Raw genomic sequence first — 18,073 nt, 5'->3', positions numbered from 1 at the left:
TCCTGAAGGCTTTTGGACGTGACGCTTCACATTAGCTTTGCAAGTTCAGGTTTTTGACCACCAGATGTCAAACTGCTACACTTTTACCGCAGGGAACAAGAACGTCATTAACCGGGAAAGTTTGGATAAAATGAAAAACGGGGCCATCGTGTGCAACATGGGACACAGCAACACAGAAATTGACGTGGTGGGTGTTGCTTTTTACCGCAGTGTTCCCTACTATGGTTTTTGCTTCCTTCCATTTATTTTATTTAAAAACATTTCCAATCGACGCTATAATAATGACATTCTTCCGTAAGTATCTCTGGGAGTGGCTATGGTGTTTAAATATGAGTAATATGACTTATGCACAAATGTACATAACGAAGTAAATATAATATATAACATTACATAACTTTAATAATATAAATTACATTAATAGTTATACATTACATAATATAATACATAACGAAGTAAGAAACACTGTATATAATCGTACTGTTTGCTAAGCACATTGTCACTAGCTTCTATTGTACGTAAGGGCTCTTAAGCCTTCAGAACGCGTCCAGGCCGAAAAAGATACTACTATAGGCTACATTTTGTACAAGCTGCAATAGTCGACATACCAGCACGTCAATGAACGGGAAAAGGTGGCAAAACCTGGGAAAGTTTAAACAATAAGTACAATATATAAACACAGCTTTGAGATCTTCATTATTCGAACAGGCCAGTCTGAAAACGAACGATCTGACGTGGGAGAAAGTCAGGTCGCAGGTGGATCACGTGATCTGGCCAGACGGCAAGCGAGTCGTCCTGTTGGCTGAAGGCCGACTGCTCAACCTCAGTTGCTCAACAGTTCCATCGTTCGTTCTTTCGATAACACATTGTACACAGGTAAGATATTTGTTAGCTGTTGGCCAATTTCATGAAAGAGGTGAATATTGGAACCATGTCTATAATATTATCGGAGTGTTGCATGATCACACTTACTACAACTTCAAAAGTATTTTTAATTTGAGAGTTAAGGGCTTTCACATAAACAGCTTTTTATCTAATTTGTATCCACTGGGAACATTTTGGTAATGGATCCAGTTTCTTCCTATGTTTTTCGGAAGTTGCTCTTGTCAGTTACGCTCTTAATTCGTTTGCAGGCTCTCGCTCTGATTGAAATGTTTAATGCTCCGGAAGGAAGATACAAGCAAGACGTCTACTTATTGCCCAAGAAGATGGGTGAGTGAAAACTGGTGGCTGTCACTTTATTGTGTCCAGCATGCATTACGCTATATTGCCACATGTTCACTGTGCGATACCTGATGTTATACCCGTGTGCAAATGCATCTGATGCTTTTTTCTACAGATGAATACGTGGCAAGTTTACACCTTGCGACATTTGATGCTCACTTAACGGAACTGTCGGATGACCAGGCCAAGTATCTCGGCTTAAACAAATCTGGTCCATTCAAACCAAACTACTACAGGTATGGAAATGTAGCTAACCAGCATACAGTTGGTAATGTACCGGTATGAACTTTTAGCACAGTAATCGAAGACGCTGCACTTATTACTGGTAGACGCCCCGTTAGCTCAGTGGTTACACGCCCGGCTGAAGATCACGCGGCGCTGGTTCGACTCTCGGGGTGTGCGCTTGAGCAACGCATTTCAGGACTGCTCTCCATTCAGCGGCACCTAGTGAATGGTATAATTCCCCGGCAACAACACTTCTAACAATCGGAAAACTTCACTTTGGCAATCTTGGTAACCGGTCCTGCGTCAAGAGCCTCTGCAAGTATGCGAAACTACCAGGAATAACTATCAAGGCTTTGTCAGTCCGAGGATAAAGATTCGAAACCAACCAACCAGACGGTAGCATCAGTAGGAAATGTGCAAAATGCAAAGCCTTGAATTTTGACCAGTCCTCATGCCAATGAAAGTCCAGCAGCCCCTTATGGTTAATCAAAAATACGTAACAGACACTTTAATATGTATCATTGTATCATGCCGCATGTAATCAAGTTTGTTTCACATTTCAGGTACTAAGATCGCGATCAGTTTCGCCGTGGCACCCTCGACGAATAGACACTGTGTGGCGTCACTTGATCTAGCGATGTATTGCAACATTTTCACAACGTTCGGCGATTTTTACTCCGGACTCAGACAGCAAATCAGTCGTTTTCTTCATTAATTCAACGTCGGCAGACGTTGTCCCAATGTAAAAAACGACTGTTTTGCTGTCTGGGTATCTATCAAAGATTTGAACTTATAAGAGTAGATGTTAAATTTTACGTTTTTAGAACCGTTCGTAACGTAATATTTAACACACAACCAGATTGTCTGCCGTCTTTCATCCCTGTAGAATATAGCCCGAGTATTGTTCGCCATGTATAGTTGAATGTTCCGCATACGCGCGTGATCATGCTTAAGTATGAGATGCCACGCTCGCAAAAAGTGTTGCAATTCTCACCATAGAAACTAACCTAAATAAGTGTCTGCCAATCTTCGACGTAAAAATTGCATTTTTTGTTACCCCAAGAAGGCTTTTGTAAACTTTGAACTTTTGGATTCGTTTTTATTGCGTAGTCAGAAAAGATATCGTAGATGACTGCAGAGTTGTGGGTGGGTCAACTGGAGACTGGCATTGTCTGAATCTCTCTTTTGCGTGCAATTTAATGACGAAATAAAATCAGTTTAATATACAGTATGTGTGATGTGACAAGATCATCTTACTCTCAGCAACTCTGTTCCCACAGGGTTAAAATTTTGGTGAGGACGAACTTTGAGTTTGCATGACAGTAATGTTTAGATAGACGCTGACATTGGAAGAAAAGATTCTCTGAAGCGCCTCGCCATATGCTATTAGAACAATACAATGAAAAGCAAGTGACAACTTAGAATGAACGCGCCAGTTTGGGCCTAATCAAGAACGTTGGACGTCCTCTAATAACGTGTCAACAAGCATATTAGAGTGAAGTTGTTCCTTGAACATATTCTCGTACATGGCCACTGGATCTTTACCGCCACCGTGCTGAAGCATTTCATCCCTGCGAAATCGAATAAATACTTGAGTCAGTTGCCTTCGACTGGGTGATGCCACGCTGAAAAGAGTCAGTTCGACACCTCTAGAGCATGTGACTGATATTTAGCAAGACATTGGTGGGAATCGATGACTGCGTTGTCGCAATGGCCGCAAAATAAATATGATTGAAGGTTTGACGAAGGCAAAACAAATTTAGAAAGATTTTATTTAGTGATAATAACTGACCTTAGAGTGATCGCCCATTTCAAGCAAGTCCTAGATCTTATTAGTGTTTCTCTGTCCCGTACTTGATTATTAGTATTCAATTACCTGAACCGTGCACCCATTTCTTTATTGAATGGGTCGTCAATAAAACATTTGCTCCATAAGCGAGAAGCCACAGCTCTGGACATCAAGTAGGAATAATATTTCGCTCCGTAGCTTGCAAGGTGAGAGAATCTGAAGTGCCAAGCTGTGTCTGGTATCAAAGGCAAGCTGTAGTGGTCTCTGTGTATCTGCATCACAACACACCAGCATTGCAGCATATATCACCATTATATTTAATTCAAATTCTTTCTTAAACGCTATTTGCCGCCCATATTGGAAAACTGAATATACGTCTGTTTGGCGTAAAATAGAGAGTGAAGAAAAGTGCGTCGTATGATACTTGCACACCCTAATGCCAGTGGTGTCAAATACATCGGACGGCGCAGGCCAGGAAAAAAACGTGAACAGAACACCCTTACTTTTGTTCAAATCATTTATTCACCATCCACCATTTATTACACTTTTTGAATCAATCAGCAGCATCCTCTTGTGCCTTACATTTGAAGTATTTTTTTTCTTAACACAGTCCCTTACTGCACATGGCGATGGAGAGACTGACGTGTTTTTACAAATCTACGTTTTATTTTGCAATACATTAAAGAAAATATATCAAACAACCATGTTTATTGACACAAAAATCTGAATTTTTGCTTAAAGAAAAACGTTGAATCTAGTTGTGTTACACAGTATAAAAGCTTATGGCACAACGTACAACAAAGTGAACACTACCGAAGCCAGTTCTAGAGAAATTTATGTCATTTTATTTGGGTAGCAAAGCTATCGAAAAATGAAAAACAAAACACACCTCTTCCATGATGGTAGTGATCGACTTCTCGGTAAGGCTAGGCGAGGTGTGAACTTTTTGATCCATAATCGAATAAAATATCTGAAAATGGCGTGCAACAGCAAAGCAATGAGAACACTAGGTTATGAATGTAAACAACCAAATTGCAAACCGAACTTATTTCATGCATCCAGACAAAAAACGAGTGATGTCTTCACAGAGATTTATAAAACTTTGGGATGTCCAACCACTTGCCAAGAAGAGGGTGTGTTAAATTTAAGAGTTGTCAGATGTTGTTCAAGCTTTTCGGGTAAGGTTTTATTTTGCAGTAGTGGTAGCCCAAGTTTCGCCCATTGAAAATTACCATAGAATTTTTTGATTCATCTCAACCAAAGTATGATGTTGTGTATATACAAATTTAATGTACATACAAAACTTATCAGAAATAAATTACAAGATTTATCACTTGACCGACAAAAGAAACTATTTTTTGTGCCCGCAACTACAAGAAAGCATATGTTAAATAAACGTGCGGCCCACGGTTTCACCCAGTTATCTATATCTGGCCCTCCTGTAATAAAGTTTGCACACCCCTGCTTTAATTTTTTTTTGACCTAAAACTTAAAAAATCTGGCAACACTTGTTTTCACACACCCTGGCAGTTTACGTAGCCTAGTTTAAAATCCCGTTTTTTCAAATCCTTGTGTCTTCAGCTTCCTGCACAATCAACTATTGCAAAATGTGGAAATTGCATAGTTTCTGTTTAAAAACTCTCAGTCCACGTACCTGTGTTTGCATGTCTGTTACTGAGCAGACCTTCTCAGCCTTGCACAGGTTGTTGATCATGTCCACTGGTAACGTTTCTCTCGTCTTGTGGTGCTTTGCAAATGTGGTTAGAACTCTCGGATCGTTTGCAAAATATTCCATAAGAACCGAAGGAACCTGGGGAATTATTTCACAAAAATTACAATTATTCAACATCATGTTCCTGGATGGAAAACACTGTCTTGATGATCATTTTGTTTTCATTTCTGACCATCACAACGAATACAATATTTGATGTCTGCACAGGGTTATTAAGGGAAAGGGCATGAATGTAATCAAGTGGTATTACGCACTGAAGTAAAAAGAGCTACAACTGTCACTATAAATAAACAAAATGCTCTTGGCGTCAAAATAGGTGTCGATATAGGCAAACTCGAAAGTACGTAAGAAAATTTGCCTGCTTCAACGAAAAAGTGTCGATATAGGCGAATTATAGTGCACTTACTTCGGCAAAATCAGTGGCGCACCTCGTACCAGTGACGTGTTGGTAGCGTGTCCTAGCGAGCATCGAGTGGATAGCGTGACCCATCTCGTGAAAGAGATTCTGCATCGCGGCTGGGGTTAATAAAGGAGGTTGGTGCAGTGTGGCGGAAGGGAGGTGGAGCATTAATACCACCACTGGCGATTGATACAACCCGTTACGCAGCCTCCGACCACCCCTGTGTGTGCAAATCAAAAGAATTGGGTTTAGACATTTTTGTAAAAAAACGTCTGATTTGTTGTCAGGGTTAACTTGGATTTGATTTCAGTAATCTAATTTATTTCTAAACGTCTATTCAATGTCAAAAGACGTGACCCAGCGTAAAATTATAACAATTTTCGGGTGGTGTTTTACAAGTTAAAGCTAGCACTTAACATAGAGATTGTTGCAACACAAAAAGTATAACATGTATAGAAATGCATAATAAATCCAGTAATCAACTTGGTCTCAGTTTAAAGACAAGGATTATGACGGCAAAACTTAAGTGAAACAATATTTTGAACGACTTTCAAAATACCGGAGTGATCAAGGTAAAGACAATAGTTAATTATGAAGAGTTTGATTGGGATTCCGATAGCATTGCTGCATTCATATTACTACAGCACCCTGTTTCAAACACCAGGATGCAAAGAAAGGTGAACAAGAACATACCAAACCTAAAAGCCAGAGAAACAAGAAATATTGATCAGAAGAAACATCTAGTGGAATTGAAGATTTAGTTGGAAAGCAAACACAGATGAAACAAAAAAGCAGCGGCTCACTGAGAGGAAGAGAACAATCCGACATATTGAAATTAGTTTTACGTACCTGATCGTGAAGTGACAATCTTGCTGGGGCTTCCCCGGTCGGTTGAAGAAATCACAGTAAATATGTCCTAATACGTCACCAGTGACATTGGAAACAGCAAGTTTAATTACGTCATCACTCCAAACTTCACCCTTCTGCGTAGGGACGGGGTTGACCGTTACGTCAAATAAAGCCTGAAATAGTAAGTAGTGATGGTGCATATTTTCCTGTATCGGTATCAAAGCGAAGTACCGTATCGTTCAATTTGATTATCTGATATAAATATTAACATCTGATCATGATCTGATACATTATAATGATTACAGACTGCAGATACAAGCCACAAAAATGCGTTCGAATTCAGTTGATCTTAAGTACAATGTGAGTGTTCATGAGTATGTCGTACCTTAAATAAGTTATTCAGCCCAGCCATGCAATCACCTAATGAAAAATACGAGCTGTACAAAACTGGATCAATGGAGCACCTGAAAAGTTCAAACAATCACGTAAGTGCAGCCTTGGACTTTGGTGCAACCCCCGCTGCAAGGGGTACGCAAGAAGGGATATGTAAAGATTAAGTCAATTCTATCAAGGCAAGAAATAATACGATCAAGCAACCAGAGTTCTAATCTAGGTGTGTGGAACACTTAAAAAACTTTTTTTTTTCATTCAAACTACATCCCAGTATTGTACAAAAAAATAAGAATTTAGCAGTCAACAGTAGTAAAAAAAGGGTAACCATTGGTGAGTGGTTACAACGGTGGTCACAGGATAACAACAACTAAAACTATAGAGCCACACTTGAAGGGCGGACACTCAATGCGAATATATTGTTAAATGTAATTGCGATGTCAGACTAGCAAAGCACGCGGGTAACATACTTTTCTTACTTTGTTGCCTTCATTTTAGCGATGTAATAGGGTAAGTCCCATGACATCACATCACCAGGAGTAGAATCACTGGCCTTAAGCATGTTCAATTCCATCAGCTCTGTCTGAAAAATCAAAGCAGATTTCAATAACAAAAAAGGTATAGTCAGTGCTGAATTAACGGTCGCTGGCCTGTAGGCACGTTTTATAAGTGGCCCAAAAATCAGGGTTGCCAACTAAAAAATTAAAATTATCAGCGTTGCCAAATTATTGTCACAAAGATCGTTGTTGCAACTATAAAGTGGCCTGGAGTTTTGACTGGCCTGTAGGCAGTGTTGGGCGCGATAACTCATTTTTCAGTTAAGCGATAACGATAATCGATAAACGAAAAATGCCTAAAGCGATAACGATAAATCAAAAAAAAGTTAAGCGATAACGATAAACGATAAATTATCGCCGATAATGTCCGATAACGATAATTTTTTTTTTCTTGATTAGCGCTGCCCCATCTCATGCAGCACGAACTGTTTTCATCAACATGCCGAAAAATCGAACATAATATACTGTAAAGGGACAAAAAGTTATGCATGTTATGCATAAATAGAATCGCAATAGCGGCAGTGGGTATCGAATCTTCAACCTCTTGATACAGAATCAAACCACTGAGGTAACCGCCGTGCTTATAATTATACCTTCAGATACCAGTTGGATGCTTTTATCAATTGAGTTACACTGCCGCTTATGTGCAGTAGGCAAAATAATTAAATCAAATGAAAATACCATAAAAAATTTCAAACTTTGTATTTTGCTTTCTGCTTAAAGGGCTGTTTACAGCAAAGTCAGCAATAATTGAAAAAATTCCCAAAATCGCAAAATGCTTGAAAATTTATCAGTAATCTTAAGCGTTGTTGGTAGTAAAAATGTGCATACTGGGAAATCCATCAAGCTTGTCAAATTAGTCGTGTTTGTTTAAGAACAATAACATAATTATCGTAATTTACTGATAATTTCATATATTTTTTTTGTTTTCTTTGTGAACACCTTCATTAAAGCAATGGCAGAACGCTGAGTTGTTGAGATAAGAATTACAATATAGGCACTGTATTAGTGGGAATAAAAATATTTGAGGCAGGCTATGTCGCATAGGTAAATGAGAAAGGTTATACTGTATTTAGCATAATTTTACCACGCAACTCGATGCGCCTATTGTCATGCAAAAACTACTACAAGATGCAAAAAATGTGATGTCGGTCTGCATGTCAAATGCTTCAAGCAATATCATATTCCGCAATAACTTGTTTCAGTGATGTTGTGTTACTTTGCTAATTTTCATCTTCATATTTTTTGAACTTTCATTTCAATAAAATGCTCGATGACAATAATGACATGACAAGACATGAACAAGACATTTCCCATTTACCACTTTGAGCGATAAGTAAAATGTAATAACGCTCAAGCATTACGCACAAGAAAGTTGTGAAATTTGAGGACGGTTTTTTCTCAAAAAGTACAAACACAATTAGGAAAAAAATAATTGTGATATGTTCTTTAGGTCATAATTATGCAATATTTAAATTTTCCGAAAATTTTTTTAAGTACTTTCACTTTCGCCACAAATGGGTTAACTTTTTAAGTTAAATGGCACTTATGCATATGGTTATTATTTTTGGATTAAAGTTATATCGCCAAGCTAGAAAAAAATCGATCTTATACAGTCTATAACCGATCTTGTGTTGTTATTGTGTGTGAATTTTGTCTTTCAATCTGAGTTTGTGACGTAACCGCACGTCTCAAGACAAGTTCTTGCAATTTTAGTTAATCTACTCATCTAAAGATTTAATGCTCTTAAAACAGTAAGTTTCATGTTTTGACGAGAGAGATTTTATTTTTTTACGACAATTACTAAAAACTAACACTTCCAACAAAAAAAAACAACACAAGAATAAAATAGGCTAGTTGATCGTGAGGTGGTGCGAAAGACCATGTTTCCGATGTAAAAGCGGCCTCGTATTGCGACACTTTCACAAACCACTTGCCAATTTTTTTCGCTTTGCTTCAAAGGAAGTTGTGACGCCTGTACGCTTACATTTTAATTGTAAAATTCACTCGCGATTGCCCATTGCAGCAAAACAACAAGAGACTTATTGTTGCATGCATTTCATTGCATTGCAATTTGCAACTCTAAAAACTATTGTGTTGTCAGGGCCGTCGCTGCAGGGGGCGTGCCCCCTCCCCTGATAACGACCTGTGCACACACACTTCAGGCACTGCAGAAGAACTGGTTTTAATTTTAGTTTTATTAACTAGGTGGCTAGTAAAAATATTACTTTTCATGGTCTTTCCACTTGTGTGTTGATCCGAAATAAAATTTATCGGCGATTAATTATCGGCGATAATCAAATATTGCCTTTGGCGATAACGATAAACGATAACTGAAAAAATAATTGAGCGATAACGATAAGCGATAAAAATTTATCGCCGATGAATTATCGTCGATAATGCCCATCACTGCCTGTAGGCACGTGCCTACTTTGCCTAATGGTTAATCCAGCACTGGGCATAGTATAACATGTGTGAGTGGAGCTGCCACAGAGATGATAAGGTACCTTAGCAATAGGCTTCACTTTTGCTGACAAAGCAGAAAGAAATTCCAACACGTTATCTGGTGTTTTCGCCATGGTAGATTTCAACGTTCGCTCAGCAAACGAATCAAAACCAACCAGCCGGGCGACTTGCTGCCTGGCTTGTAGTAATCTGTAACATGGTTTTCAACTTTAATTACCGGCGGAGAACAACCCAGACAGCTAATCAGGCGTTTTTTTTTACATTCTTCTTCCGGTTTTAAGGTTCATTTCCCGGAGTCGGGATAGAACGGGGTCTGGAAAGGCACATACTCAGTCTCCACTCTCCATTCATCACGAGCTACCCCCGGGCTAGTGTTGGTCCTCTGCCACTGCCTCCTGTAATCATTTATTTTACCAGCCCACATCTTACGTCTTCTTGAGACGTCCAAGCTTCTGTGCTGGGAACTGGCACATCTCGGCAATCATTCATACATCCGCTGCTCGTTTCAACACGTCCAAATCAGCGGAGACGGCTAAAGCGAAGAACATTCTCAATCTTCGGTGAGCCCAGCCTAGCAAGTAGTGTGTGTGAGCTGGTGCACTGGATCTTTTGTGGCCATTTCGTTTGATTCTACTAAGTACTTCTTTTGTCACAGCCCAGCAATAGCATTCGCTGGCAAACAACATCACACTCCTGACACAGCTGTTGTAGATAGACCCTGCCTTTACCGAGAAGGGGGATATGTTAGTTGGTGAGTATGGGCAGCAGTTGTCTGAATTGACATTGATGTAAAAAAAGCCGAATGATTTGCTGTCTGGTAATAGACGACATTACATGTAACATTTATTGTAAAGCTATCACAACTCCTTGATAAATGTACTTAGTGCTGATGTACGTACAACCAAACCCTTGAGAAAACATGAACTAACGTAGTCTCTACATACAATCAACTACAAAACAGACCTTTAATTAAATCTCAAAACTTTGGCCATTGAAAAAACAGATATATTCAAAAAAAAAAAATTCAACCATGATCTGCTTAAAATGAGTTTGCACAAAACAGTTGCTATGGTCACCTTGTCAAGACTCGCTCTGTTTCGGGATTGGGATAATAGTGAAGTCTGTAAGCTGCTTCACGGACTGAAGGATCAGGACTATCGCAATGTAACCCACTAATGATAATGTTATCGTTTACTTGGTTGAAATGCTTATGAAGAGATTCTGGAATCTGTTGCTTGGGAAAGGCAACTGGAGAATTTGAATACTGCAACAAAAAGTTATGTCATCTCAAAATACGGCACTAGGAAAATTGCCCGTCGGATAATTGCCCGCCGGAAAATTGCCCGTGTGGGAATATTGCCAGCCAGAAAATTGCCCGTGTGGAAACATTGCCATCAAGAAAATTGCCACCAGGAAAACTGCCCGTCTTTGAGTAAGAAAATAGCTGCGAAAAAAGTCCAGCTGGAGTCTGTATTGAACCATTGTTCTTCAAATAGTTTAAACTTAGCACCCAGCTGTGATAAAAGGCGTGATAAATTTTAATCTGTAAATGCAAAAACTAAATGAAAAAATGCTTCTGGGGAATATAAATATCAACTCTCTATCTCATACCGACAAAAGTATACAGCTTTACACTGAGTTCTGAGGACAGTCGTCTTTCAGATTTAGCTATCGTCTCAAATTTTGTCACCCCAAAATGGTGACCGTCATAAAAAGCGAGCGCGGAAAAGACATTCTTGTAGTTGAATTGATGGATGTATTCTCATTATTTGACTTTTGTATGATTGCTTTGGTTAACACATGAGCAACAATAGTAATCATGTAAATTTCTGATATCAATTAAACCTTCCCCATACTTGTCATTCCCGCATGAAATCTGTTGCTACTTTCAATGTCTAAATGATAAATTTATGATGTGATGTGCCTTTATTACTGCGAATTACCTAATGTACATTTTCAAGTTTGCTACAGATTAAAGTAGGCTACTTCATGAATTTCGCCTAATACATGACAAAGATCAGTGTCAAAACGTGATAATTAAATCTCGTCGCACCAATCTGGTTGCAAGGGTGCTAAGTTAAGACTATTTGAGGAACAATGGTTCAATACAGACTCACAGCTGGATTTTTTTCGCAGCTATTTCTTACTCAAAGACAAACAATTTTCCGGGTGGCAATTTTCTCGACGGCAATCTTCCCACACGGGCAATTTTCCGACGGGCAATCTTCCTGTCACGTCAAAATACCAGCATAAAAATGATAAAAACATGAAGACTACTCTTCCGAACACCTGTTAGATTGGCCAAAAGATACATACAAGATGAATGTGTCCCAAGATACAGCAATGGATACAACTGGCTTGCATGGAAATCAACTTCTAAAGGAATGTAACTCCTAACGTGCAGCTCTATACTCGAGAAGCCGCATGTCTTATAAAGTGTTTGTGTATTTATTTTTCATTGATACAATATACAATAAATTACTTTTTGAGATAAGGAAATCGGTTCACCATGTCCGACAGTTATAACTTGATTTGCACTACCTGTAAATACTCTGCAGTAAGCTGCAATATTTCTTCGTGCAATTGTACGGCCTTCTGCCTTTCATCTGCATTCAAATGGATTCCACTAATTGTAAAATCAAACATGAACAAATCGGCGACTGTTCTAGTCTCTTCGTCCAATCTACAAAACAGAAAACAAACATCACCAATCACCATATTTAGTAAAATAAAAGAAAGTGTGCAGATAATACAATATCACCATTCACCACTGCCGTTACAAGAAAGCTGAGACGCTACCAGACACAAAAACAAAAAAATTAGAACGGGGTGACATAAATCTAACCATCCAACATACCGCTTTCTGATGTCATCATTTTGAGTAACTTTCTTGAGAGCTGAGTACAGGTCTTCATTAGTGTTTAATTCTTCAACCATAGTGCCGATATTTAAATGTGCATCAGCAGCCGCATCTACAAAAGCTGAGTTTGGGTGAGCACAACGAACAAAGTCAGCCATGTCTGCGACCCTGCAAGTGAGAAACATCTATAGGAGTCGTCACCTTTCATCAGTTGCTGAAACAATGTTTATGTATCCAACCAAACCATAAAGAGCCCAAAATGTAAACATTTCGAAAACTAAACTGTCTTCATCTTCAGTGCTATTGAGGTGATATAAATACTGATATAGGACAAGACAGGTGCAACACAGCTGAAAGCACAGCATGCCATTAGGTTACTTGCTTAGATATAGGCAAATTCTCTTGAATAAGTGCTGTGCAGGTAACCTCACAACTCAAACATGCAACTGATCGTTATAACTTGATGACTCCAATGTAAAAATGCTGACCAACCCATCCACCCATGGCAGTGACAATGCAACTAGCTAAACGTTACAAAATAAATATGAAAAAATTGTCTTAAGGAAAATATCTTGCAACAAAACCAGAATTTTAAAATACCGGCAAGATCTTATTTGCAAGTTTAAACTGTGATTAAACATTGTCGAGTTGAACCTTTTGCAACTTCTTACCTGCATAAAGTGTCAGAGAGTTCATCAAATAACACAATAGTTTCTTCACCTGGCTCGGACTTAACAGCTTTTTCAAGTAAATACCATCCTTTTGAGATCGCATCATCCTGCAAAACATATGAATGATGGAACTGTGAAGGAGTGATGAGTGTTGACATTGCCAGGATGAATAATGAAAACCTTTCATACCTTAAGAGTTCGAAAACCTTCTGGCGTTTCCAAACAGGGTATTTCAAATAATCCAACATTTTTACTCCAAAAATCATACTTTCTTTGAGGAGTTGCATTAAAAGAAGTAGCTAAAGCAGTCCATGTTGACACTTTGGCAGGATGGCGAGGAAATACAGCTTTTGTAAACCGCAATAACTGTTTCTGTGAGAACATGACCTAGCATATATTATTTATTACAAAACCCTTATCACTACAAATCTGATAAAACCCAAATATAATGTTAAAATACATAAATCTACTACATCAAAATTTAGGAAACTTCCAACCAGTATTTTATTCTGTGTTTTGACTCAGTTTTTTATATCTTCAAAAGAAACATAGTTTTGAAAAAAAATTGTTTCAGAACAAAATTTCCATATTGCTTTTATTTTGATATAAAATTACATGGATGTGATTTCTAGTCAAAACTCAAAAAATAGTATAATATAGATAATGAATGCAAGAATGACATGACAGGAGAGCAACACTCTCCAAGTGTATTTGTCGTGATAATTTAAGAAAAAAATAAACAAGTGATTGATTGAGGCACATACTTTGAGAAAGATTTGTTTCAATCTAAAAAGTTCTTTTCAAACAGCCCTAATTTGAGACAACTCAGAAGAGAACATCTGTTTTCTCTACCATAACCAGGGCTGCGGAGCAGATATATAGCAGTCTGGCTATGGAGCTGTCAGGCTTCACACCAGTGGCTTTGGCTCCAGGGCTGTCAGGCTTTATAGAAGCTGTAAGGCTTCATGCTAGTGGCTCCAGCTTCAGAAAAAAATTACAACATGTGTCCAAACAACGTACATTTTTTTAAAAATTAAATACAATAGAACTTTTTAAAGCACTGCTCTTCAAAACAACAACAAATATGAAAAATATAAACAATGTGGTAACTCTGCTAGAATTATAAGCAATTTGTGAAACGTAGCATATCAGCTGGGAGTAGTGTTGGGCAATATTGAAAAAACAAAACGATACGATATTTGAAAAATTACTCGATATTTTGATACTTTTCGATATTTTTGTTCTAATTAAAAAAAGAGTTTCTCAATCTTCGAAATTAGTGTCCGCAATTGCCGAGGTGATTGCCGACGCAGATGCATGAATGACGCATTAGCGTAGGCAATAAAAATGCCGAGGCCACACGAGCGCTTGTAAGGTTAGGGTTAGACATTCCTCCCAGTCGTTATGCCACAGCCATAGATTTGCTCCTTAGTCAACACCCTGATAGAGCTCTGCGAAAGAGGCGTATGGATGGGTATCAAAGCACTAAAGCGGCAAAACGTGGTCGCTTCATTGTGAACGGTGAAGACAGTGTAGATTTACAGCCAAGCAATGAGCCTCTTGATGTGTCTGAGTCCAGTGATAACACGACAACCTCATCCTCCGATACAGCATCTGATGATTCCAATTCTGACATCCAGTTCTTCGTCAAACAGAGTTTGTGTTGCTCGCAGTACCGTATACCAATTGTACCGAAATTATGTTAGTGCATACATAAATCGAGGCAATCTTCTCGCAGGGAGCTATTAATTTGTTTCCGGTACTTGGTTGAGCAATTAACGTTATTTTATAATAATTCAACGTCGCTAGATGTCGAATTAATGTAAAACAAACGTAAATTTCTTATTGGGCATTGTTGTTTCGCAATATAACCCGCCGGAAAAATTAAATCAATTTGTACTGACTCGAACGTTGAATCAACCTAAAATTAACTTACTTTTCCTCCCCGTGAGTTATTCAAAATGAATTACCTTTACAGCGTGCGTATCGCGCTGTTCGCTTTATCGCTACTTTTGGTATTATTACATCACAACAAATCAAACAGTGCGGTTGGGATAAACTACTCTAGTATACTTTTCGCTTCTCGCTTTACATGTTTTGGTACAATTTTTTTTGTAATAAACGTTCACAGCAATTGCCGAGGCAGTTTCAACTGTTGTCGTTTGGCCTCGGCAACGTTTTTGTAGGGATTTGCAATTACGTGTTAGGGCTGTAATAGTTGAAACATCGAACGATATTGAAATAAATATCGATATTGAAAAGATATCGTATCGTATCAAAAATTCGATATATTGCCGAACACTAGCTGGGAGCAAGTCTTTCAGGTGTCGGTCAAATAGGCGGCACACTGTGGCGTCAAGATATTTAGGTGCGGAGCACTGTGGCGCCCGATCATTTAGGTGCTATTCCTAGTAAAGTGTGCAGATTGTATCAGCTTAGCAAGTAGGGCAATGCTTTTCACACAAAATGTTATATTGAACAGAAAAATCTGTTGTTTTGTTAACACGCGTGCATTTATTTGTTGTTAGTCATGGCTTCAGTGAGTGAAGCTGCTTTATCTGGCAATGCTTTTCACACAAAATGTTATATTGAACAGAAAAATATATTGTTTTTTAATGGGTGACGGGCATGTTCGGCATTTATATGTTGTTTTGGATATGTTAATTGTTAATTGATATTTATATGTTATTTATATGTTATTTATATATTATTTATATGTTAATTGATTTGGATGCCGAGGATGTTGTTTGTACCGAGCGCAAGTTCCGGTAATGCTCTCAACGGCCCTGCTTGAAACTACTATCATGTGTCCAAAAAAATCTCAGATATTGTGCAACTTCATAATTTATGGTTCATGCTCTAGTAGCAGGTAGCTACTGTCTGTGACTAACTGCACATTACTCCACACTCATCACACAAAATCCACAGCTGCTTAACTAGGCTTTTTTCCTTAGGTTTATTTTTGCATGTCATGTGAGTGAAAATGACAAAGAGCAAGTAGGTTTATCGTCCTCATTCTCACTTTCAAAATTTTCTGTGGGCCTTTTCTTTCTAAACTGTAACACTAAAACTTAACAAATTTTGCAGCATCTTGCCGTAATAGCCTACTCGTATAACCTAAATTTTTAACAAACCTTGCCTTATCAATATTACTTGGAGATCAAAGCCAGACATTGTAATGTAAGACTTGAACTAAGTTGCTTGTGATTAGTGTAGAAGTACCGGTACTCCCATCCATTCTGAGCAAAGAATTCACCTAAGTTGTTACGCTGCCTCAATGTCATCAATCGTTGAAGCAACGTAAAAATTGAAAGCTTTCCTGCTTGTGCTTTTGTTTGTGCTATGCAATGACGTCAGGGTTAGAAATGTTTCTATGACTAACCGTAACCTTTAACCTATTTCGTTCCCAGAACACTTCATCTCCAAAATCGGGGGACAAAGTGTTCAGGGGACGAAATAGGTTGCATCTTGTTTTACAATGCCTGACAACTCTTGCAAATGCTCCACAATGCCTGAAAACGCCTGACAAGTGTGACAACTTCTAAGGATATTCAACAATGCCTGAAAAACCCGACAATGGGTATTTAGAGGTACCTTGACCAGCCTAGTTATAAAGTACACTGTTCCTACATTGGCAAGGCCTTTAGATTTGGATGAACTCATAGTTAAAGTGAAGTGCCACACTTTCATAGCTCATACATATGCTTTTTGATTGGTCGCCCTATCTCTTCATAAACCAATGCCTAAACCATCCAAGGAACAAACTTGTCCAAAAGCTGAATTTGTGGGTAGTCTTGCTTGTGTTGGCAAATCAGTAAAATTGTTTTTTATTGAAGCCTGAGAAACATGCAAAGTACTATGTAGGATTGTAGGTGTATAAAGTTTTTCGTTTAAAAGAAAATACATAACCTTCAAATTAGATCATTTCCTTCTTGAAGCAACTTTAAAGTCAGGTTTCCTCAAATGAGAAAACTTCCTCACAAATTGAAGTCCTGTTACATGACAAAAAATACGATTACCTGGGTGCAATGTAGGCTATACTCCTTTCTGTCACACAGGCAACTTTGCAGAGATATACGGATTTAAGACTTTAAAATCTAACTACATTTCTAGATTTCAACATAAAATCCAAATTATAGCCTATGATATGTATTGTAAAATCCACATCCTGTTGAATTCGACCGTAACCTAACATCATAAGCCTAAGTCTAAAAGGAAGAAACTCACAGTAGCCTGTCTACTTTGTAGACAGAAGCTGGTTTGAAACCAATCTATTCCCAGACAGCAAACCAGTGATTCCATCCTCTGTAGACATTGAATCGATAGGTAAAAAACGACTGATTTTTTGTCTGGGTTGTGCTGTATATATATGAAATACGGTAAGTAGCCTACCGGTAATCAAATTTAAACAAACCTTGCAGTGTAATCTGGAAAAAAATGGACTGGGATAACAAACTATGCAAGCACAATTTGACTAAAAGAGTCCTACTACGGTTTTCCAGTTTTCAATCAATCAATTGTTTATTTTATCAAAAAAATAAATATATAAATAGTACGATATGTGTTTTTGTGTTATCCTAATACAAATTCAATAGGCTACAAAATGAAGAACAGCAAATTTTGATAACATTTAAAAAGATATCAATTTCATATCGAAATTAGCAGAAGCCAAATCCGGTGGTTAAAATAACTTAAATTCAAATCAGATCGCCGACATCAAATTAGGCAGGATTTAAATCCAAGTCCATGTTCAATGTTCATTGTTCATTTTTGCATTCTGCAACCTTGACGAAACATGTTTTACTGAAGTTGCCAGACGCAGACATTCAATTTTTAGCAAAACAGATTTTGTAAACGAAAACGTGCAAAGTTTTCGAGAAAAATTGCCATATTAGCCAAAATTGCTAATTTAT

At 38.1% G+C, this 18,073-nt stretch overlaps 3 protein-coding genes across 5 annotated transcripts in view; 2 read left to right on the top strand and 1 right to left on the bottom strand.

Annotated features, from left to right (window-relative positions):
* The window catches only part of LOC145778860 (S-adenosylhomocysteine hydrolase-like protein 1), a 41,949-nt gene extending 39,277 nt beyond the window's left edge, over nucleotides 1–2,672 (top strand). For all 3 annotated transcript variants that reach the window (XM_082590447.1, XM_082590446.1, XM_082590448.1), the window contains 5 exons: nucleotides 93–187; nucleotides 706–873; nucleotides 1,131–1,209; nucleotides 1,337–1,457; nucleotides 2,010–2,672. In XM_082590447.1, the coding sequence (XP_082446573.1) occupies nucleotides 93–187; nucleotides 706–873; nucleotides 1,131–1,209; nucleotides 1,337–1,457; nucleotides 2,010–2,016 (470 nt within the window). In that variant the 3' untranslated portion in view covers nucleotides 2,017–2,672. The remainder of the gene's footprint in view (nucleotides 1–92; nucleotides 188–705; nucleotides 874–1,130; nucleotides 1,210–1,336; nucleotides 1,458–2,009) is intronic.
* LOC145778863 (60S ribosomal export protein NMD3-like) overlaps nucleotides 1–18,073 on the top strand; it is a 145,613-nt gene that overhangs the window by 34,230 nt on the left and 93,310 nt on the right. The window lies entirely within an intron of this gene.
* On the bottom strand, nucleotides 2,280–13,584 carry LOC145778859 (mitochondrial intermediate peptidase-like). Its single transcript, XM_082590445.1, has 14 exons — nucleotides 13,350–13,584; nucleotides 13,161–13,267; nucleotides 12,487–12,657; nucleotides 12,171–12,312; nucleotides 10,706–10,893; nucleotides 9,671–9,818; nucleotides 7,086–7,189; nucleotides 6,602–6,680; nucleotides 6,217–6,389; nucleotides 5,374–5,587; nucleotides 4,890–5,045; nucleotides 4,125–4,205; nucleotides 3,323–3,507; nucleotides 2,280–3,017 (listed from the first exon to the last, which is right to left on the bottom strand). The coding sequence occupies exons 1-14, from the start codon at nucleotides 13,542–13,544 to the stop codon at nucleotides 2,894–2,896; spliced, it is 2,067 nt and encodes a 688-aa protein (XP_082446571.1). The 5' UTR covers nucleotides 13,545–13,584; the 3' UTR covers nucleotides 2,280–2,893.

The sequence above is a fragment of the Aplidium turbinatum genome, chromosome 10 (assembly GCF_918807975.1).
Source record: "Aplidium turbinatum chromosome 10, kaAplTurb1.1, whole genome shotgun sequence".
Classification (NCBI taxonomy): Eukaryota; Metazoa; Chordata; class Ascidiacea; order Aplousobranchia; family Polyclinidae; genus Aplidium; species Aplidium turbinatum.
The sequence above is the reverse complement of the archived record's forward strand: the minus strand, read 5'-3'. Positions and strand labels throughout refer to the sequence as shown.

Excerpts from the sequence above, each read along its gene's own strand:
- LOC145778859 (XM_082590445.1), bottom strand. The coding sequence starts at position 13,544 with ATGTTCTCACAGAAACAGTTATTGCGGTTTACAAAAGCTGTATTTCCT. Across the intron at positions 9,819-10,705 it reads ACAGAGCGAGTCTTGACAAG|ATTACTACAAGCCAGGCAGC; the intron begins GTGACCATAGCA and ends ACCATGTTACAG. Across the intron at positions 5,046-5,373 it reads GCGCCACTGATTTTGCCGAA|GTTCCTTCGGTTCTTATGGA; the intron begins GTAAGTGCACTA and ends ATAATTCCCCAG.